Source organism: Pelophylax lessonae (genome assembly GCF_965119305.1).
Source record: "Pelophylax lessonae genome assembly, chromosome: 4".
In the NCBI taxonomy this organism is placed as follows: domain Eukaryota; kingdom Metazoa; phylum Chordata; class Amphibia; order Anura; family Ranidae; genus Pelophylax; species Pelophylax lessonae.
Genome location: NC_138771.1, coordinates 113,501,537 through 113,525,306, shown reverse-complemented (window position 1 = coordinate 113,525,306; position 23,770 = coordinate 113,501,537). Strand labels below are relative to the sequence as shown.

The 23,770-nt window shown below is 42.6% G+C and overlaps 1 protein-coding gene across 1 annotated transcript in view; it reads right to left on the bottom strand.

The window, feature by feature from the left end:
* Nucleotides 1-8,732, bottom strand: part of LOC309552536 (beta-1,3-galactosyl-O-glycosyl-glycoprotein beta-1,6-N-acetylglucosaminyltransferase 3-like) — a gene marked incomplete at its 3' end in the record, with an annotated part of 88,819 nt that extends 80,087 nt beyond the window's left edge. Inside the window, exon 1 of the mRNA XM_082253491.1 lies at nt 8,289-8,732. Coding sequence (XP_082109617.1) covers nt 8,289-8,714 — 426 coding nt within the window. The 5' untranslated portion in view covers nt 8,715-8,732. The remainder of the gene's footprint in view (nt 1-8,288) is intronic.
* Between the last annotated feature and the right edge of the window lie 15,038 nt (nt 8,733-23,770).

The window sequence follows — 23,770 nt, the reverse complement described above, 5'->3', positions numbered from 1 at the left end:
TTCTTATTACACTCTTTATAATGCTTAAATGCTGCCACTGACCCCTCAGTCTTGTATTTTTTGAAGGCCTTTTCTTTAGCTCTAATATACATTTTTATGTTGGAGTTTAGCCACCCAGGGTTTAGTTTTGTTCTTTTAAATTTATTTCCCAGTGGAATGCACTGGCCCACCCCCTTGTTAAGTATGCTCTTGAAGCACTCCCATTTTTCCTCCGTGTTCATTGTTCCCAGGGTTCTATCCCATTTTATATTTTCTAGCAGTGAGCGCAGTTTAGGGAAATTGGCTCTTTTGAAATTCAGCGTCTTAATATTACCCTTGTGTTTCCTATTACTGTGATTAATACTGAAACCAATTGACCTATGGTCACTGCTCCCTAAGTTTTCCCGTATTTCTATATCCGTGAGCAGGTCTGCATTGTTGGTAATCAGTAGGTCAAGTACCGCATTGTTTCTTGTCGGTGCATTCACCATCTGACCCATGAAATTGTCCTGCAAAATATTTAGGAACTGCCTAGCCTTGGCTGAGTGCGCGGTTCCTTCTGCCCAGTCTATATCCGGATAATTAAAGTCCCCCATTATAATGACATTTCCCATCCTTGCTGCCAATCCTATCTGTAACATGAGGTCCGCCTCCCCCTCCTCACTCTGGTTGGGGGGCCTATAGCATACGCCCAATATTACCTTCCCCACCGTGCCTTCCCTTTGAAGCTCTACCCATAGGGATTCTGCCTCGTCCATAGCTCCATTAATATCATCCCTCATATTTACCTGTATACTGTTCTTAATATACAGACATACCCCTCCCCCTTTTTTACCCTCTCTATCCCTGCGATAAAGGGAATACCCCTGAATGGTCGCCATCCAATCATGAGAGCTGTCGAACCAAGTCTCAGTTATCCCCACAAAATCTAAGTCCTCCTCAAACATCAGCAGCTCCAGCTCTCCCATCTTGTTGGCCAGGCTTCTGGCATTGGTATACAAGCCTCGTAATTTAGATTGGTTACATTTATCCTCATTTGATGTTTTTAGGCTGCTCTCTTGATTTTTCCCCGTACCCACCCTGGGTTTAGGAGCTCCGAACACCCTACCGCTAATGCCCCCATTTCTGCCCTCTGAATCTTGCTTTCCACTGGCTAATTCTACATCTGTACCCTCCCCCCCATTCCCTAGTTTAAAAGCCCCTCTAACTTTTCGGCCATCCTCGCACCCAGTACGGCTGCACCCACCCCATTTAGGTGCAATCCGTCCCTACCAAAGAGCCGGTGACCGACTGAGAAGTCGGCCCAGTTCTCCAGGAACCCGAAACCCTCCTTACTACACCAGCTCCTCAGCCACTCGTTAACTTCCCTAATCTCCCGCTGCCTCTCTGGTGTGGCTCGAGGTACAGGTAGTATTTCGGAAAATACTACCTTGGAGGTCCTAGTCCTCAACTTAGCGCCTAAGTCCCTGAAATCGTTTAGGACTCTCCGTCTTCCTCTGCCTATGTCATTGGTACCCACGTGTACCATGACAGCTGGGTCTTCCCCAGCCCCACCCAGTAATCTGTCCACCCGATCCGCGATGTGCCGAACCCGAGCGCCCGGCAAACAACAGACTGTTCGGCACACACGGTCTATGTCACAGATTACACTGTCTGCCCTTCTAATAATTGAGTCCCCTACCACCAGCACCTGTCTTTCCTTTCCCTTTCTCCCGGCCTCACTGGAGGAGTTCTTCCCCTGGCAGCTAGGGGCGTCACTCTGCTCCAGCAATGCTGGTCCCTGACTGGTTTCCCCAACATCACTCAACGGGGCGAATCTGTTGGGGTGCTCCAGCCCAGGATCAGCCTCCTTGCCTTGTTCCCTTCTACCCCTCCTAACTGTCACCCCTCTACTCTGCTCTGATGCCTGTACCTCCGATACTCCGCCCACCTCTGTGCAGACCCCTGCCTGCACCTGACTGGTACAATCCTGGCTCTCCTCCGGTATGGACATTCGTCTCAGTGTTGCCAGCTGCTTCCCTAGATTCAGGACCTGAGCTTCCAGGGAAGCAACGTGCTCACATTTTGCGCATTTGTATTCGCCCTCGATCGCATGACCGAGGAACGCATACATATCACAAGATGTACACCGAGTCGCATCTCCACACCCGCCGGGCATTGTACCTACTATCTAATCTAATGGGGATTCAGCGATTTAAGTCTATCCTATGTGGCTATTTTCTGGCTTCCTAACGCTACCTTCTCACCCTGTGGTATTCCGCTTCACTCACTTGACGCTCAGTTGCACAACACTCACAATCTCACAGCCCAGTCAGTCGCACAACACTCCCAGTCGCACCACCCGGTCAGACGCACAGCCCGGTCAGACGCACAACACTAAGTCGCACAGCCCGGTCAGATGCACAACACTGAGTCGCACAGCCCGGTCAGACGCACAACACCGAGTCGCACAGCCCGGTCAGACGCACAACACTGAGTCGCACAGCCCGGTCAGACGCACAACACTGAGTCGCACAGCCCGGTCAGACGCACAACACTGAGTCGCACAGCCCGGTCAGACGCACAACACTGAGTCGCACAGCCCGGTCAGACGCACAACACTCTCAGTCGCACAGTCCGGTCAGACGCACAACACTGGGTCGCACAGCCCGGTCAGACGCACAACACTAAGTCGCACAGCCCGGTCAGACGCACAACACTGAGTCGCACAGCCCGGTCAGACGCACAACACTGAGTCGCACAGCCCGGTCAGACGCACAACACTCTCAGTCGCACAGCCTGGTCAGACGCACAACACTCTCAGTCGCACAGCCCGGTCAGACGCACAACACTCACAGTCACGCAGCCCGGTCAGACGCACAACACTGGGTCACACAGCCCGGTCAGACGCACAACACTAAGTCGCACAGCCCGAACGCACAACACTGAGTCGCAACAGCCCGGTCAGACGCACAACACTGAGTCGCACAGCCCGGTCAGACGCACAAAACTCTCAGTCGCACAGCCCGGTCAGACGCACAACACTCTCAGTCGCACAGCCCTGTCAGACGCACAACACTCTCAGTCGCACAGCCCGGTCAGACGCACAACACTGAGTCGCACAGCCCGGTCAGACGCACAACACTGAGTCGCACAGCCCGGTCAGACGCACAACACTGAGCTGCACAGCCCGGTCAGACGCACAACACTGAGTTGCACAGCCCGGTCAGACGCACAACACTGAGTCGCACAGCCCGGTCAGACGCACAACACTCAGTCGCACAGCCTGGTCAGACGCACAACACTCAGTCGCACAGCCTGGTCAGATGCACAACACTGAGTCGCACAGCCCGGTCAGACTCAGTCGCACAGCCTATGCAGTACAGTATATGTTTGAGTATTCAGAAAGCCGTGGGTGTTATGTGAGCCTTTAGGTGATGTCCCCACTACCAGAATTCCCAGCTGTTGTCTAGCTTGCATGAGTTAGAGCTGCAGTATCATGTGACCAGAAGAGAGCAGATTAACCACTTGTCACTTGCCCACAGTACATTTGCTGTGAGCGGGGGGGTGGGGGGGGGGCAGCTGCAGGAATGTGACATACTGACCAGGGGCGGACTGACAACTCATGGGGCCCCCGGGCAATAGGAGATCATGGGGTCTCCCTGTGTCCCCATCCACACTCAAGCCACACCCACACAAAGCCCCACCTACATATTGCACTACTCACAAATGCTTTAAAGCATCAATATAAGAAAAGCAGTGTGTCACCGTCTAGCAGCAGCTGAACTGTAAGGAGGGCTGTTTGTGTCTTCAATCTTTCTTTCTTTCTTTCTTTCTTTCTTTCTTTCTTTCTTTCTTTCTTTCTTTCTTTCTTTCTTTCTTTCTTTCTTTCTTTCTTTCTTTCTTTCTTTCGCTCCAAGGTGAAGCATTAGAGGTCTGTTTAGAACCCTGGTATATCACCAAAGCCTCCCAACTGGAACACTGCCCTACTGACACCATCCACTGCCCTACTGACACCATCGACTGCCCTACTGACACCGTCCACTGCTCTACTGACACCGTTCACTGCCCTACTGACACCGTCCACTTCTCTACTGACACCGTCCTCTGCCCTACTGATACCGTCCACTGCTCTACTGACACCATCCACTGCTCTACTGACTGACACCATCCTCTGCCCTTCTGACCCCATCCACTGTCCTACTGACACCATCCACTGCTCTTTTGACACTGTCCCCTGCCTTACTGACACCATCCACTGCTCTGCTGGCACAGTCCACTGCCCTACTGACACCTTCCACTGCCCTACTGACACCTTCCTCTGCCCTACTGACGCTGTTCACTGCCCTGCGGACACTGTCCATGGCCTTACTGACACGATCCATTGCCCTACTGACTGACACTACCAGGGTTGCAAAGGTCGCATATGCGACCAGGCTCTGGTGTTTTGCTACCGTGGGGGGGACCAAAACAACAGGAAGGAGATCCGCTACAGAACATGTGAAAAGGTCCTGCTGTTGGATTGTAATAATAAAGAAACCTGAAATGGGAGCAAATGGCCTCAGGGATCAGTGGGATGGGCCCAGGCTGGGAGTCAGGGGGGCCCCATGGGTTCTTGCACTGGGGCCCTGAAAGTTCTAGTTACGCCTCTGTCAGCAAGCATATAGCAAGTCAGGTTTTTATGCTCAGTGTAAGAAAATAAGTGAGCAGAGGCAAGAATTTCACTTTACATATGCTTTAATGCAAGAACAGAGGATAGCAGCAGTGTAGCATTTCCTTGTAGCAGATAAGCAATGGTTAACACTCAGGGCTCTTCCACGGATGTCAGCAAGTCAGTGCGGTCATACAGAGAGCAGAGAGTTTACCGACTTTCAATTCTACTTCCAGCTTGCTGGTCCATCATATCTGAAATACTGTCTCTGCACTCCCACATCAGATGTTGTTTTTACTCTCCCATAGCTCAAAGTGTAACACAACCTCGGAGCACAGAGCTGCTGTGTGTTCCTCTGCCCCGTGCCTGCTCCTACTCACACCAAATAGTCCATCCGTGTTATACTCGGCGTCACTACCATGCTGACAGCTTCCCTGAATATAGTAAGATGGCGAACGTCATGGGGCCCCCTACTGGCCCTGGGCCCCCGGGCAGTGCCCTAAATGCCCGTATGGTCAGTCCGCCCCTGATACTGACGCAACCCCTTGAAAGCTTGATCAGCTGCTGTGAGTGGCTGGAGTATCATGTAATTAATATGATCAATTATAGCCATCACTTAATTACAATTTAGGTGAGACTGTATTGAATGGCTTCCATTCGTAACAGCTTGCTTGCTTTCATGATGTGATTGGGCCAAAACTATTATATGGTACCTGGCACCTGTACCATGTGATTAGTTATAGCCAATCACAGCATGACAATAGTAAGCATATGTCGTTTGTGGTGCCTCAAGTCAGGTGGGGGGATTTTATGGGCAGGAGTAAAGATATAGAAAAATAGTAATATATAATATAATGATATTTATTGAAATAAAAAAGGGGGGAAAAAAACACAAGATATATACAACATTGGAGTGTGAATGGGTAGAGGCCCATTGAGTGCCAGTGAAGAGAAGGTAGAGTGTGTTTACACGTGAAAATTATGTGACTTCATCGTTTTTGAAAACAGGACAATCCTGCACTGTTGATCCCTGTAGGATAGGGATTGGTTCAGAGCGGGTGTCCGATCGGTAATCCGACGCGTTTCGGCCAAGATTAGGCCTTTATCAAGGTGGTATCACCGATTACTTTTGTATCCGATTTCTTGTGAATGTGTCTTCCCGAGATTTTCTTCAGGTGCTGCAGGAACTATATGTTGGGATCTGAGAATTCAATTCAAAGTCCAAAGGGGGGTCCAGGATATATCTAGCAGTGGGACCAATAGTTTTGTAGGGTTGTAGGGGTTAAAGACGTCCGTCCGCAGCATAAGAGTCTCCAAGATGCTTCCTCTCCCTCGGTTGGAGAGAGACTCAGTCCCTTTTTTTATTTCAATAAATATCATTATATTATATATTACTATTTTTCTATATCTTTACTCCTGCCCATAAAATCCCCCCACCTGACTTGAGGCACCACAAACGACATATAAATTGTTGGGATGGTGGCAGAAAACTACTAACTAACTTCCAATACAAGATCCACAACCTCTATCTTTTGACAATAGTAAGCAAGCTGTCATGAATGAAAGACATTCATGACAGTTAAAACTATTGTTTATGCTAGTGATCATCACTGGTATAAGCAGTAAAATGTAAACAGAAAATACCTGATCACCCCTCCCCTTCCCTAGAGTACTATGGTGACACTGAACTACTCTTATTAGAATATGTAAAAAAAAATGTTTAAAAAAAATGTTTAAAAAATGTAATCAAAATGATTTAATTTTTTTTATACATACTGTCACCAGTCAATATCCCTGATCACTACAACACTAGTCAGGTGATTAATCTGTACTGCTCTGGTGTTAAAAAAAAAAAAGAATGTGAACAAAGCTTTTATTTAATATCTTAATTTTTCCAAGAAATTATGACAAAAAATTACAACTTTAAAAAAACTCACCGTGCCTCTTACTAAATATCTTGGACTGTCTAATTTCTAAAAAGGGGTAATTTTGGGAGGTATTTATATTGTCCTGGCATATTAGGGCCTCAAGAAATGAGATAGGACGTGAGTACATCAGGACTGATCAATTTTCGAATATATATATATAGTTATATATATATTATAGATTTTAGACTCTATAACTTTCACACAGACTAAAATAGTTACACTGGTTTGGGTTTTTTATACCAAAGAAATGTAGCTGACTACATTTTGGCCTAAATTTATGAAGAAAGATTATTTGTTTTCATAATTTTATAACAGAAACTTAGAAAAATGTTTTTTTCTTCAAAATGTTTGGTATTTTTATTTATATAGTAAAAAAAAAAATAAGAAAACTCAGTGATGAATACCACCAAAAGAAAGCTCTATTTGTGGGGAAAAAAATGTTATACATTTTATTTGCTTACAGTGCATGACCGAGAAATTGTCAGTTAAGGTAGCACAGTGATGAATAGCGAAAAAATGCTCTAGCCTGTTCATCATAGAGCACAACTACAGTGTTTCATTTTTGCTACTCACCCTTTTCAAGCCTTACTAATAACATTTTTTTTTTTAAATTGAGGATTTGCTAGTAACAGGTAGTAATCATCACTAATAATTGATATAGATTGGTTAGATTTTTTTCCCTAGCTGTCCCTGGAATGGTGCCCACAACTTTGGTGGTTCTTTATATATTGGGTAAAATAATTTTGATGTGTCTGTAAGCATTTAGCAAATAGAAAATCCCTATAGAAAAGTATAGAAAAGCTCTGTTTGAAAAGCAAAAAGCCCAGACACACTTGCAGTATTATCAGGTAATTGTATTTTGTTAACCTGATGTTCATAAACTGCTCAATGTAAAACATACTTGTATGAAATCACATTTCAGTCTTGTACAGAGTTTTATGCCTCAGATGTTCTTCTAGGCATTGTATTACCATATCATCCACGGCGGGGTCAAACCTATGGGCAAAGAGATGACGTTTACTTAGTAACCACAGTAAATCTCCAAATCCATAGATACAAATTAAACCCTGGTGAGTTCCAGTGCATGGTGGGTATAAAGCCCCTTTAAATACATCTCCTTCATTATGTGCCCACTTAACCAGCCTGGCAATTGAATGCACGTCTGAAACATCATATTTTTGATTAAAATATATAGATCCAGGTACTTCAGGTATACGGTTTATTGTTGCCCAAACATATTTATCCGGGTAATGAGTATCTTTCCCCCATCTAAGGATTTCTTGAATTTCTACATTTTCACTTATGTACTTCACAAACTCTCTGGTGACAACAATAAAAGCACTGCCTGAAAACATAGGGATGCCTATTGGTGGTAAGATTTTTCGTTTGTAGGCTCTAAAAACAGCTCTTAGCACCTCATGGTGAAAACGCCATCTTGATTCCTTCCAAGGCACTTGCATGGATTCAAGATTATTTTTCCCATTTAATAACTTTAGAGCTTTCACAATTTCAGCATTAGTCTTTAGCGGGAAGTCAGTTCCACATGTATTTAAGAAGTATTTCCATTGAATATTGCTTTTCAGGAGGTCCTCCATGCAGTTGAGATCAGCCTGAACTCTTAACCATGAACCATAGACCACCCTTTCCAACTTGGATGACACAAAAACATTATTGAAGCATGAAACAATTCTTCGTACAGCCGCCTTAAAATGCGCTGGAGATTTTTCATCTACATGAACACAATAAATATTCTGAGGGGCATAAATTGACCTTAAGAGCCGCTCAAACATTTCAATCTTTTCATGGATCACCATAGAGTAGGCAATGGGAAATTCTTCTTCTTCCTTGCTCATTGAAAAGGAAATAAATTTTCTCATGGTTCTGTAGGTTTTACAGTCCTTAGTAATATTCAGAAAGTAATCTTCAGATAACGGTGTCTTACTCTTCATTCTTTTGAAATCGTGTAAATGTGCATCTTTTGGGTCTTTAATGCCTTCTCTGATAGTTTTGAGGCAGTTGATTTTTGCCGAAGGCAATAACATTTTTGATAAATTTTCTTTCTTTTCTTTTGGAGCCAGGTAAGTTTCACTTGTGGCGTAGTACAGGAAGAGCCCACCAACAAAGATCAGAAGGACTTGTTGCAGCCATGTTAACCGAGAAAAGCCACGAAGAAGCATATTTAAAGCCTGGATGGAGAGATTGCTGAAAATAGTTGTGTGCTCCTGTTACTGTATGATAATATCAAATATCTCTTACCTATTAATGTTTTTCTAAGTGGTGCAATAGCTTTACAGCTAACTACTTGGCCATCGTCTCCTCCTGCTACCTTACAGAACAAAGGAAAATAAATTTTGAAAGGTCAATGCTGATTTCTTAAACAATAGCGTAATGGTTACCCATTGTTTTTTGTTCTTTACAGAACATTTAAAAAAATTTATATTTCATTTTATCTTTGGAGGGAATTTCTTTCATTTTACATTTTACTTCATTCTATTTTATGTTATTTGGATGTAAGCCTATCTCTAGATTTATACCAGTGGCTGGATATTGCCCAAAGATCTCTGCTTTGTGCTAGAGGTTAGGAAAACAGTTGAACCATAATTGGATATGGATCAAAAGAGACAGTTGCACCCAAATTATTCTGGCCTAAAATGTTTACATACTGTATTTCTATAGTCACACACTCTTAACCACTTGCCGACTGCCGCACGACTATTTACGTCGGCAGTCAGCCCCTCACAGGCAGAGTGACGTAGATATACGTCGCTAGCCTGTGAGGGTCTAGGGAGCGAGCGCGTGCCCCCGGAGGCGCGCTCCCGCGTGGTCACGGACCCCCCCACGCGTGTGACCGGCGGACCTGATGTCCGCCGGTCACTCGGCTATCGTCGCTGCAGAGGGAGAAAGGCAGGCGGCTAGTGTAAACAAGCCGCCTGTCATTCTCCTCTGTGTAGAAACAGTGATCATACGGTTCTACTATGTAGGACCGTTGATCACTGTTTCTACAGCTCAAGCCACAGCCAATCACAGTTAGAATCACGCCCCTAGGGACACACACCACCCCTCCCTGTCAAAAAAAAGTTAACCCCTTCACTGCCAGTGTAATTTTACAGTAACAGTGCATATGTATAGCACTGATTACTGTAGAAATGTCACTGGTAACCCCAAAAGTGTCAAAAATGTCAGTCAAGGGTCCGATCTGTCCGCCGCAATGTCGCAGTACCGCAAAAAAAAAATCGCAGATCGCCGCCATTACGCGTTTAAAAAAAACAACAAAAATTACAAAAATCTTTCCCTTTGTCAGTAAACGCGATAACTTTTGCGCAAACCAATCAAAATACGCTTTTTGCGATTTTTTTTTTTTTACCAAACATATGTAGCATAAAACAAATTGGCCGAAAATGTTAAAAAAAATTTATTTTTACATTTTTTTTTGGGGGAATTTTATATAACAAAATGTGAAAAATATTGCTATTTTTGCAAAATTGACGCTCTTTTTTTGTTTATAGCGCATGATCAAAAAATCGCACAGGTGATCAAATACCACCAAAAGAAAGCTCTGTTTGTGGGAAAAAAAGGACATCAAATTCGTTTAGGTACAGCGTCACACGACCGCGCAATTGTCCGTTAAAGTCATGCAGTGCCGAATCGCAAAATAGGCCCTGGTCAGGAAGGGGTAAAATCTTCCGGGGCTTAAGTGGTTAAGCCTGGTACACACAGGTATTTTTTTTTTTTCGTTCAACCCAGGGGGCTGAAAAAAAAATGGGGAACTTGAGAGGAGCTCACTGTACTATGTGATGTTAGAACAGCAATCTCCCTGCTGAGCTATTGTGTTGCTGTCTCTCTCTGCTGAGCTATTGTGTTGCTGTCTCTCTCTGCTGAGTTATTGTGTTGCTGTCTCTCTCAAAGGTAAAAGGGAGTACACTAAGTTCAGGAAGGGGACACCTACATATATACACCTGCATACAGGCAACGCATACTGGTAAACTAGGCCAGTACCAATAAACAGCTGACAAAGACAGCTTAAGGGAAAATTACAGCCAGAGCTTGTTTGGCTGTATTTCTCCTGTGGATTATAGGAGTGCAGTTTCTTCTGCATTACTGTGACCTCTCTTCAGCAGAGATCAAGGCTGACATCAGAGAGCCAGTCCAGCCACAAAGCCGGTGCAGGCTTGGGAAAGATTGCGACCCACATGCCTAGACCGACACCCAGCTCAGCCTCTCAGCAAGCCGCTGAGAGCCTGAGCCAGCCTCTCCCTCCTCCTCCACAGTCCAGCACTCCAGTGAGTGTGGGGGAGGGTGGGCAGAGCAGAGAGCCGGTGACTGACAGTCACCACTCTCTGCTTACGGAGCTGTGAGAACCAATCGATTGGCAGTGATAGATTGCTCGGTTCTCAGTGTTAGAGCCAGCGGGGGGTGGGGGGCACAAATGCAGCATCGGACTGATGCTGCATCCAGCTAGGTAAATATGATTAAAAAACAAAACAAATTCCATACTTCTCTTTTAAAGTGTATGTTACCATAAAAATGAAGGTGCAATATACTGTGTATTGTATGTGTGTTTAGAAAATGTGCCCTGCTAAATTTTTATTAATACTTTTGAGAAATAAATCATAAATGTATCTAAAATGTATATCTGAATAAAGTGATACATTGTACCTTTGAATAACATATCTATCTATGTAATGTAAGGCTGATGTTTCATCAGAAAACCTTTTACTTAAAAAGTCCATTCCTAACAGTCGTGTCAGCTGAATTTGTATACAAAAATGTATTATCTGTTTGTTATGTTAAACTAGTTGATCCACAGTGCTGTCCCAAAGCAGTATCAATCCACTACCGCCATCAGTACAGCAAATATGTATAGAAGTCATCAAGAAATATAAATATAATTAATCAATAAATAAAGTGCAAGTGTGATTAGTCCTACATTTATAAATACAGTAGTCCATAGTAAGGTGCTTCATAAGAAATCTTGTTGATTGAGAGAGGATCAAATACTTATTTCACTCATTAAAATGCAAATCAATTTATAACTTTTTTGAAATGCGTTTTTCTGGATATTTTTGTTGTTATTCTGTCTCTCACTGTGAAACAAAACCTACCATTAAAATTATAGACTGTTCATTGGTATGCAGGCCTGAATAAAATAGCACAACAGAACACCGGGAGAGGAAATCAGTGGAGGAGAAAGGAGAGGAGAAGCTGAGTGTTCCTGCCACAACCCGGGAGGGTAATATACACAAGCTCATGTTGACTTTGTAGCTGAAAAGCACAAGTTCAATACCATCTGGTGAGTGTGTGAAGGCACCGAGTGTTGCATGAAGCACTGAAAGAGCACAGAAGTTATCTGCACTGGAGCACAGTTGTTTTCTAAGAAGCACTTCTTATGAAGCATCTTACATATACATGTGGGACTAATCACACTTGCTCTTTATTTATTCATTATTTATATTTATATTTCTTGATCACTTCTATACATATTTACTGTACTGATGGTGATATTGGATTGATACTGCCTTGGGACAGCGCTGTGAATCAACTAGTTTATTTGTGACAAGCAGACATCCCAACCTGCAAAAACTCATTTCAGGGAGGTGGCAAACTCATTTCAGGGAGGTAGCAAACTCATTTCAGGGAGGTGGCAAACTCATTTCAGGGAGGTGGCACTCCGGATATCGCCCTGAGCTTGCGGGTGTCCGTGAGCTCAGGGCGGAAAGCGGGAGACTCCCGGACCTTGCAGGAGACTTGAGATGTCTGGACAAGTAACTAGTATATGTTTATTTTGGTGAACAGTAGCAGTCCTGCATAGGGTAAAACATATATATATATATATATATATATATATATATATATATATATATATATACACAGTGGGTACGGAAAGTATTCAGGCCCCCTTACATTTTTCACTCTTTGTTATATTGCAGCCATTTGCTAAAATCATTTAAGTTCATTCTTCTTCCTCATGAATGTACACATAGCACCCCATACTGACAGAAAAACACAGAATTGTTGACATTGTTGCAGATTTATTAAAAAAGAAAAACTGAAATATCACATGGTCCTAAGTATTCAGACCCTTTGCTGTGACACTCATATATTTAACTCAGGTGCTTTCCATTTCTTCTGATCATCCTTGAGATGGTTCTACACCTTCATTTGAGTCCAGCTGTGTTTGATTATACTGATTGGACTTGATTAGGAAAGCCACACACCTGTCTATATAAGACCTTCCAGATCACAATGCATGTCAGAGCAAATGAGAATCATGAGGTCAAAGGAACTGCCTGAAGAGCTCAGAGACAGAATTGTGGCAAGGCACAGATCTGGCCAAGGTTACAAAAAGATTTCTGCTGCACTTAAGGTTCCTAAGAGCACAGTGGCCTCCATAATCCTCAAATGGAAGATGTTTGGGACGACCATAACCCTTCCTAGAGCTGGCCGTCCGGCCAAACTGAGCTATCGGGGGAGAAGAGCCTTGGAGAGAGAGGTAAAGAAGAACCCAAAGATCACTGTGGCTGAGCTCCAGAGATGCAGTCAGGAGATGGGAGACAGTTGTAGAAAGTCAACCATCACTGCAGCCCTCCACCAGTCGGGGCTTTATGGCAGAGTGGCCCGACGGAAGCCTCTCCTCAGTGTAAGACACATGAAAGCCCGCATGGAGTTTGCTAAAAAACACCTGAAGGACTCCAAGATGGTGAGAAATAAGATTCTCTGGTCTGATGAGACCAAAATAGAACTTTTTGGCCTTAATTCTAAGCGGTATGTGTGGAGAAAACCAGGCACTGCTCATCACCTGTCCAATACAGTCCCAACAGTGAAGCATGGTGGTGGCAGCATCATGCTGTGGGGGTGTTTTTCAGCAGCAGGGACAGGACGACTGGTTGCAATTGAGGGAAAGATGAATGCGGCCAAGTACAGGGATATCCTGGACAAAAACCTTCTCCAGAGTGCTCTGGACCTCAGACTGGGCCGAAGGTTTACCTTCCAACAAGACAATGACCCTAAGCACACAGCTAAAATAACGAAGGAGTGGCTTCACAACAACTCCGTGACTGTTCTTGAATGGCCCAGCCAGAGCCCTGACTTAAACCCAATTGAGCATCTCTGGAGAGACCTAAAAATGGCTGTCCACCAACGTTTACCATCCAACCTGACAGAACTGGAGAGGATCTGCAAGGAGGAATGGCAGAGGATCCCCAAATCCAGGTGTGAAAGACTTGTTGCATCTTTCCCAAAAAGACTCCTGGCTGTATTAGATCAAAAGGGGGCATCTACTAAATACTGAGCAAAGGGTCTGAATACTTAGGACCATGTGATATTTCAGTTTTTCTTTTTTAATAAATCTGCAACAATGTCAACAATTCTGTGTTTTTCTGTCAGTATGGGGTGCTATGTGTACATTCATGAGGAAGAAGAATGAACTTAAATGATTTTAGCAAATGGCTGCAATATAACAAAGAGTGAAAAATTTAAGGGGGTCTGAATACTTTCCGTACCCACTGTATATATATATATATATGTATATATATATATATATATATATATATATATATATATATATATATATATATATATATATAAAAGGTACTAATCTCAAACTCAGGTTTGGGTTAAAAGGTGACAGTGCTGTGTGTTAAATAATAATGTTTGTTCTGTTAACTAGTACTGAAATGTCATTGTGTGCTATTTGTTTTGTGTTAATTCATTGGTTTGACCTAATGTATGCCTATAATGCTTAAGGTTGCTTTTGGTTATGGCTGTGATATAATCCTACCCATCTGTAAAACACAGATGGCAAATTTTCACACTGTCTATTAAACATGCCCCCTTACTAAATAGACACATCCTCTCCCCCTGCTGTGGTGAAGGGAGCAGCGATGAGGCGACGCTGTTTTTTTCAGAAAAGGTAAAAAAAATATATTATGTTCAGCAGAATAAATGTGTTTTGACCAATGTAATCATTTATTGTGCTACCATGGGCTTTTAATGCCATGTGTTCACATGTACGTTAATGAGTAACTCCACTTTTGTTGAGAAAACAAACATTCTCTTCTGGGCAATTTATGTACATTCCAGGGATTTTAACCAGTTCTGGACCGGAAGGATTTGCCCCCTTAATGACCAGGCCACTTTTTGCGATTCGGCACTGCATTACTTTAACGGACAATTGCGCAGTCGTGCGACGCTGTACCCAAATAAAATTGATGTCCTTTTTTTTCCACAAATAGAGCTTTCTTTTGGTGGTATTTGATCACCTCTGCGATTTTTATTTTTTGCACTATAAACAAAAAAAGAGAGACATTTCTGAAAAGAAATATATATATTTTTCACATTCCGCTATATAACATTCCCAAATAAAAAAATTTAAGAATCACATTTTTTCATCTTTTTAGGCCAATTTGTATTCTGCTACATATTTTTGGTAAAAAAAATCGTAATAAGCGTATTTTGATTGGTTTGCACAAAAGTTATCGCATCTACAACTAGGGGAAAGAGTTATGTCATTTTTATTTTTTTTTTTTTTACTAGTAATGGCGGTGATCTGTGATTTTTAGCGGGACTGAGACATTGCGGTGGACCCCTAACTGACATTTTTGACACTTTTGGGGGGACCAGTGACATTACTAGAGTAATCAGTGCTAAAAATATGCACTGTTACTGTAATAATGACATTGGCAGGGAAGGGGTTAACCTAGGGGTGATCAAAGGGTTTAGTGTGAGCCTAGGGGAGTGTTTTCTAACTGTGGGGGGGGGGGGGTCGGCTTGTAAAATGATCATAGAGACCTGTGATCCTATATAGCAGGATCGCAGGCATTCTGTGATCATTTCAGAGAGAACAACGGTCTGCTGTGTTTACAACAGCTGACCATTCTTTTCTCTCAGCGGGGATGGATCGTAGGTGCCTGGCGGCAATCGTATCCACGGGCCCCCGTGCATCGGCATTCCGTAGGTTGGTTCGCGCAGGAGAGGCAGTCTGCCTCAGTAAATGTGTGGAAGGCAGGTTTAAAGCAGTTAACAAACATTGCAGATTATTACTTTTGTTATTCTGAAGAAATACTTGCTTGTTTGTCTGTGTCCTTGTGCAAAGTGGATGTGAATGGACATGACTTTTTCTTTTTGATCAGCTGCTGCACTTGCAGGGTTCAAATGAGGAAAGTGGTATGGTCTGAATCCCTTTAGACATAATTAACCCTCTGGAAGTAAATTTATGTTTTTGTTGCAGAGGATGCCCAAAATCAGATTTGCATATTACAAGCAAGAAGTGACCCATTTCTGCGGGGGCGTTCTATATACCATCTGTTGCCATATTGCATGGAAATTTACAGAAAATACAGCACTGCAGCTTGAAAAGGAGAGGTGATTTTGATGTTATATTACAATATGGCTTGTGTTGCAATTGTATATGCTATATTATAATTTTTTTTTGCAATATTTGCAGTATTGCAAAGTGGAGTTACCTTTTTAAGTTTGCTTTTTCTCACACCTAGAAGTGTTCCAAAACCTGTGTAACAGGAGGGGTATACCAGATTTGTATTTTTTTGGCCTTGAGATGCAACAAAAAACTGGAAAGGTTTGTCTCCCGGTGCAGAGATCCTCTGGGGGAAGCTCTAGCTTCTTCATAGTATAGTAAACCCAATCTTTGCCTTCCCTAAAACTCCTTCCCTGTTTGTTTTACAGGATTGAGATGGAAGGCATTCTGGTGATCCATAATGGGCAAAGTAAATGTGGTACTCCGTTAAACTCTGAAAGAGGCTCTGTGGCCTTTTGTAGATCTTTTGTCCCAACAATCAGTTTATCATCTTGCTGGCTTTAATGGCGTGGTTGAAGCCCAGATCTTAGAGGACAGGGTCTCTCCAACTTGGTGATCTCCATGTTGTTAAAAGCCAGAAAATCTGCCTTCTGCAAGGTCTACCAATTTATATAGGTTTAAGGAGTGAATGCTAAAAAGGGGAGACTGCAGGTGAGAGACATTACGTGCCAGCTATAGGTGGTGGTTATCATAAATTAGCTAAAACTTCATAAAAAGGAAATCCATAAAAAGTTCATGGTGTATACAAGCCAGAACACACCCACCACTGTCATTCAAGTTCCCAGGTGATGATAGGCTCACTCTTCTCTACCCACTACCCCGGAGCACCGGAATCCAAAGGCGCAGCCGGCAAGGCGGGACACCACAGACCATCTCCTGTCGCTGCACTTAAATCGGCACTTGTCTTCTCTAATTTCTTAATTTAAATAGAATGCATTCTACACTTGGCGCAAGGAAAGAAACTTACAGTAAATACGATCTGGATGTGGTGCACCTGGATTTTGCAAAAGCATTCAACACAGTCCCCCAAAAACACATCATTTAAATTTACAAACTGAGGTCTGTAGGTATACAGTGGTGATCAAAACTTTGGGCACCCCAGGTAAAAATTTGTATTAATGTGCATAAAGAAGCCAAGGAAAGATGGAAAAATCTCCAAAAGGCATCAAATTACAGATTAGACATTCTTATAATATGTCAACAAAAGTTAGATTTTATTTCCATCATTGACACTTTCAAAATTACAGAAAACAAAAAAATGATGTCTGCAAAAGTTTGGGCACCCTGCAGAATATATAGCATGCACTGCCCCTTTGCAAGGCAGAGACCTGCCAGTGTCATGGATTGTTCTCAATCATCGTCTGGGAAGACCAGGTGATGTCAATCTGAAAGGTTTTAAATGCCCAGACTCATCTGACCTTGTCCCAACAACCAGCACCATGGGATCTTCTAAGCAGTTGTCTAGAAACCTGAAACTGAAAATAGCTCACAAAGCTGGAGAAGGCTATAAGAAGATAGCAAAGCGTTTTCAGATGTCAATATCCTCTGTTCGGAATGTAATTAAGAAATGGCAGTCATCAGGAACAGTGGAAGTTAAAGCAAGATCTGGAAGACCAAGAAAAATATCAGACAGAACAGCTCGCAGAATTGTGAGAAAAACAATTCAAAACCCACGTTTGACTGCACGATCCCTCCAGAAAGATCTGGCAGACACTGGAGTTGTGGTACACTATTCCACTATAAAGAGATACTTGTACAAATATGGTCTTCATGGAAGAGTCATCAGAAGAAAACCTCTTCTACGTCCTCACCACACAAATCAGCGTTTGAAATTTGCAAATGAACATATAGACAAGCGTGATGCATTTTGGAAACAAGTTCTGTGGACCGATGAGGTTAGAATTGAACTTTTTGGCCGGAATGAGCAAAGGTACGTTTGGAGAAGAAGGGGCAAAGAATTTAATGAAAAGAACCTCTGTCCAACTGTTAAGCATGGGGGTGGATCAATCATGCTTTGGGGTTGTATCGCAGCCAGTGGCACAGGGAACATCTCACGAGTAGAAGGAAAAATGGATTCAATAAAATTTCAGCAAATTTTGGATGGTAACTTGATGCCATCTGTGAAAAAGCTGAAGTTAAAGAGAGGATGGCTTCTATAAACACACCTCGAAATCCAAGAGGCGTAAACTGAAGGTTTTGCCATGGCCTTCACAATCTCCTGACCTCAACATAATTGAAAATCTATGGATAGACCTTAAAAGAGCAGTGCGCAGCATGACAGACAGCCCAGAAATCTCAAAGAATTGGAAGACTTTTGTAAGGAAGAATGGGCAAAGATACCTTAAACAAGAATTGAAAGACTCTTGGCTGGCTACAAAAAGCGTTTACAAGCTGTGATACTTGCTAAAGGGGACAGTACAAGATATTAACTCTGCAGGGTGCGCCATTTTTTAGTTTTCTGTTATTTTGAAAGTGTAAATGATGGAAATAAAATCTAACTTTTGTTGACATATTATAAGAATATGTAATCTGTAATTTGATGCCCTTTGGAGATTTTTCCATCTTTCCTTGGCTTTTTTATGCACATTAATACAAATTTTTACCTGGGGTGCCCAAACTTTCGATCACCACTGTAGACTACATGGTTTTTTATACATGGATAGAAAACTGGTTACAGGGGTGCATCCAAAGGGTGGTGATAAATAGTGAGTACTCAGACTGGTCTGGAGTGGTATGTGGGGTACCGCAAGGTTCTGTCCTGGGACCAATTCTGTTTAATTTATTCATAGATTATATAAAGAGCGGGATAAAAAGCTCAATCTCAGTGTTTGCTGATGATACAAAGCTAAGCAGGGCAATAACTTGTCAGCTGGGTATTGATACTTTACAATAATACCTTAAATAGAATAAAGGGGTGGACAAATACATGGCAAATGAGGGTTAATGTTAAAAATTGTAAAGTAATGCACTTGGGGGCAAAGACTATGAATGTAGGTTACTAACTAAGGGAGAACCACTGGGGCAATCCAAAAGATCTGGGGGTTCTGGTAGATGACAGGCTCAGCACGGTATGCAATGCCAAACTGCAGCAAGCAAAGCTAGCAGAATTTTGACATGCATAAAAAGGGTATTTACTCAAGAGATAAAACTATAATCCTTCCACTTTTTAAAACTCTGGTTTGACCACATCTGGTGTATGTCGTCCAGTTCTGTTCACCAAACCTCAGAAAGGGTGTGCTGGAGCTGGAGAAAGTCCAGAGAAGGCCAACAAAATTAATAAGGGAACTGGAGGACCTTTGTTATTCTCCCTGGAGAAGAGATGCTTGAGAGGAGAAATGATAGAGATATACAAATACCTCAATGGTGATTCTAGCATAGGGAATAAACTATTCAGCCTCAGGGAGTATAAAAATACACAGGGGCATTCAATTAAATTGAAGCTGTTTAACCTTAAAGTGTGTAGGGGGTTTTTCACTGTTAGTAAGGATGTGGAATTTCCTTACCCAATCAGTGGTGTCAGTATTGGTAGTTTAAAAAAACTCTTAGATGGGCTTCTTAGCGAACACATTATACAGAGATTTGAGTTATGATTTTTTTTCTTTTTTTTTTTTTTTACGTAAACACACACACACACGGGTGGAACACACACACACAGGTGGAACAGGATGAACTGGTATCCTTATCCAACCTTACCAACTATTTAACTATATATGTAACTATGATTTGTTAGCAATATCCCCCTTTACACACTTACTCACAAACTTGTGTTCCTTATTGGCATCACCTCTGCAAGGCAAGTGTCTAAACTGGCTATTTTGACTTGTAAGTTACATTTGCTTGTCTACATCCTCCTTCTTTATTAAGGCAGTTTGGGTTTTTCACCTTTCTTAGCACCTTAACCACAGCATTGTGCTTCTGCACCCTTGCCTGGCCCTAGTACATCAAAAAGGGATTTTTATTTATTGTTTGAATAAAGTTTGAGCTGCACATGTCTACTTAGCAGCCATTGCTTCTTCTAGACAAGACTTTCTCTTTAAGCCCCGTATTTCTGGCCTGTATGTATGCCAGCCGGTTCAACAGAAGCCGGCCATTTGTCAGATGAGCATGCTGGAAAACCAGCTAATGAGAGAGCTGATCGGAGTGTTCTGGTGGAGGGGGCTCAGCTCAGCAGGATAGATTGCTGTACTAACACTAGGTCATTCGTACAGTGGCTGTGATCGTAGCTGACAGGTTATTTTTCCATCCCACTGTGTACCAGGCTTTATGATCCTCATACACAGGGAGCATCTTCGCTTTCCACGAAGGCTCAGACTAATCATTGTTTAACTTCTTATCTTTCAATATAGCACAAATAGTGCATCAGTGCAAGTGGCTTGCTATTGGGGCACTGGTCAAAGGGGAGGAGCCAGGAGCACTGGTGAGGGACCCATGAAGAAGAAGATTGAGGCTGCTCTGTCCAAAAACATTGCACAGAGAAGGTAAGTATGACATAATTTATTATTTTTTAAAAAAAGAACCTTTAACATCACTTTAATCACCACCATGCAATCCATTAATCCTCAGAATTGCTGGCAAAACAAGAAATGCTTACAATAGTTAATTAAAGTTAACATTAAAACTTTTATTTAAAAGTATAATAAAATCTACTCACAAGCAAAGTGCTGTATTAGAACGTCCAAAACAGCGTTTAGAATATCAAGAACCACTCGGACTGCACCATATGCAGTAGCGATCTATCAGCATCCTTCCTCTCCCAGCTGACAGGTCCACCGCTGTGCTTTTATTGCTGATAGGAGACAAAAGAACAGATCATTTACAACTGCAGGATCTGTCATCTACTATAAGGAAGCTGCTGAACATTCTCATATCTCCTATTCTCAGTGCAAGTGGGCATGTGGCTGGTGTTTACAGGCACCTTCCGACGCGTTTCATCCAAAGGGACATTGTCAAATAATCAGAGTGTTCAGCAGCTTCCCTGTGAGTAGGTGAAAGACTGCAGTGGTAACTGATCTGTTCTTGTGTCTTCTATCAGCAGTGATACCACAGAGATGGACCTGTCAGATGGGAGAAGAGGGATGGTGATAAATTGCTACTGTGTATGGTGCAGTCTGAGTTGTTCTTGATATTCTTTGTGCTGTTTTGGAAGTGCTTTTCCAACACTTTCCTTGTGAGTGAATTGTATTATATCTTTAAGTACAAGTTTTAATTTCTTGTAATACACTATTGTGAGCATTTCTTGTTTTGCTGCCAATGTCGAGGATTAATGGATGGTATGGTGGTGATTAAGGAAGGTTTATAAGAGGACAATCACTACCGACAATTACATCAAGTGCATTTAGACTATATTAAGATAAAGGTTAAATACCTCCTGTGAATGATTTCTGACAGACACCGGTGTTGGGTCATGAAGTGAAGTTTTTTCGTTTCACTGTAGTGTCTAAGGCCCCTTTTCACACTGGTTCACTTCAAAAAAGCTTTTGCAGCTCTTTTTAGGCATTTGCGGTTTAAAAATAAAAAGGACATACAGATAACAAATTAACCTGCAAGGCCCAAAGGTAACAAGTACAATACAAAAAATCAAAACCCATTAGAGTGGTTTGTGTAATTATATAGAGACAGAGAGAGTATAATTCAAACTAAATATTTGACCACAACAAGTAGCAAAATCTTCTTACACCCTAAGCCTCTTGTCATAGAAGGCCCAGGAGATCCTGGGCTAGGGGAAGGGAGCATCGCCAGTTCTCCTCCAACCCGGTGGATATCCTGTATTCTGGAAGTGTTTTGGTTAATTTTGGCATGGATGGAGAAAGTGATCTCTGCAGCTGTTTGGGCCAGACCCCTGGATAGCATTGTGGAAAAAGTAACTATAATGGAAGGTAAAAACATTGCAGGCCTCAAATCTCCATTACAGTACCTCGTGTGGCAGCGGCCGCCTTTTTAGATAGACCAGCGTGCTGCAGGATGTGGTCCATCTGACTGTATGGGTTCCTCCTAGCAGAGCCTCTGGATATCAGATTATTCCCTTGGTGTTTCCAGGTGGATTGCTGGTGGAGCGGGACAGGAACAAGCTCTCTGAAGTCTGTGGCAGGGATCAGAAGACCAGAGCGGTGCGGAGCTCCAAGCCTTTTGCGGCCATCTTGGAGTGCTCCCCGCATGTGCCATTTAATTGTTTTTAATACTCCACTATGTTTTTTTGTTAATAGCCATTTATAAGAAAAAGTGAGTTTGACCTTATTTCTACATTTGTATTCTGAGTCCTCAACTACTGTAAAAAGGCGATATCCGTAACTACCACAACCTGAGGTGTTCCAAAGTCGTGCTGGTCAGTATACCTAAAAGAGGGCAAAAAACACCAGAGGAGGTATGAGGGAAAATGCTTTAATTACAGGATAACATGAACAATTTAATCAAATATAGTAGCAAATGCCCTAATGACTTTGACGTGGGGTTCTGGCATATATCGACTATAACAGCAGGAATTACAGAGTCCCATATATTTAATAATGTTTGAAGGAGCCCCCTGATTGGAGGCTGCGGACACTGCACAGATCCTAAACGAATGTCCTTAAAATTGTTCTGGGTTTAAACCTAAACGCGTTATCAAAATCCTAACGTAAGAAATTAACTGCTTGGGGTTGAGAGGACGTGTTGGGAAAGGGAATAACGGACTGCTAAGGGGAGCAGCTCCGAATTCTTTGACAAGTAGGTCAAACACAGCTACTAGGCACCGGCTACTTTTAGTTCTGTAATAATTGACTACAAATCCCTGGCCCCTTTGCCCGTTTTTATTGTTGGGAAGTTGAGGAGAAAAATGGTCAGGGAACCGAGTGAGACTACCTTTGAGTAGCACAGATGCATGACAACTGGCCTGGGACACCTCCCCCGGTCTGAGGAGACCAAAGAAATTTAAATAAATGGCTGCTTTGAGAACTAAACTGGGACCTACACCAAATGGGGAAAGAGACAACATGTTTGACATGCCCTTGAAGATCTGACCAGTAACTGGTAAGCGTGTAAAACATGACTGCCCCTGAGTTTTCTGAATACCCCTCAACATAGCTTTGAGGGGGTGGGCCGCAAAAATGGAAGGACTACCAGGATCCTGCAGGGACCTGAAATGCTGAATACCTGAGAGATATAACTTGATAGTATTGAGAGATAGGTACAATTCACTATGGCAATAGGCAGCAAAATTTAGAAAGAGGGGTGATAACACCCCACGGTTTTACGCTTGCAAATGTACAAGTGTGCAAACTAAAAAATATATAAATATAAATAAATTGGGAGATTACCTCAAATAGTGGTGAGTGTAAAAAATATGCAATAAAAAATTGAACCAATATAAGAAAAAATATATATATGTATGCAATAGTGGGGACCCACACACAATATAGGCACTTAACCAATGGGTGACAAACAAGCAGCTCTAAATAAAACCCCCAAAAAATAGTGTCCTTATTAAAAGCAGCAAATTGTTGAGTGTCCACAGAAGTCAGTCCTAGGTACGCCTGTAATGAGTATTAGTATACAGCATGCAGGGATGTAGATCCAAAGAAGCCTAGGAACAATTCCCAAAAGAGTAGTGCTGTGCTGGGAGTGAAGATTGAGGGACCACCGTTGTGCTCGGGGGGGGGGGGGGGGGGTGTCAGGAAAACTCACCAGAGGTGATGGATCCCTTCCTACCCGACGGCAAGGGGGATCATTCACGCTCAAAAGAAGCTTTTCCTCCTCCCGGTAAGGTTTGCGATACCCTCGGTCCTCCTGCAGTTCCTGGTTATAGGTCCTCCTATATATCCCTGTATACGGACTCTGTGTGGTATCAGGTATCAAAAGATATAAGGAAGCCTCATAGTGAAGTCCGTTTAAAAATGAACTTTATTTAAAATAGAAGGGTCAGTCATAAAAAATACTACATGCCAA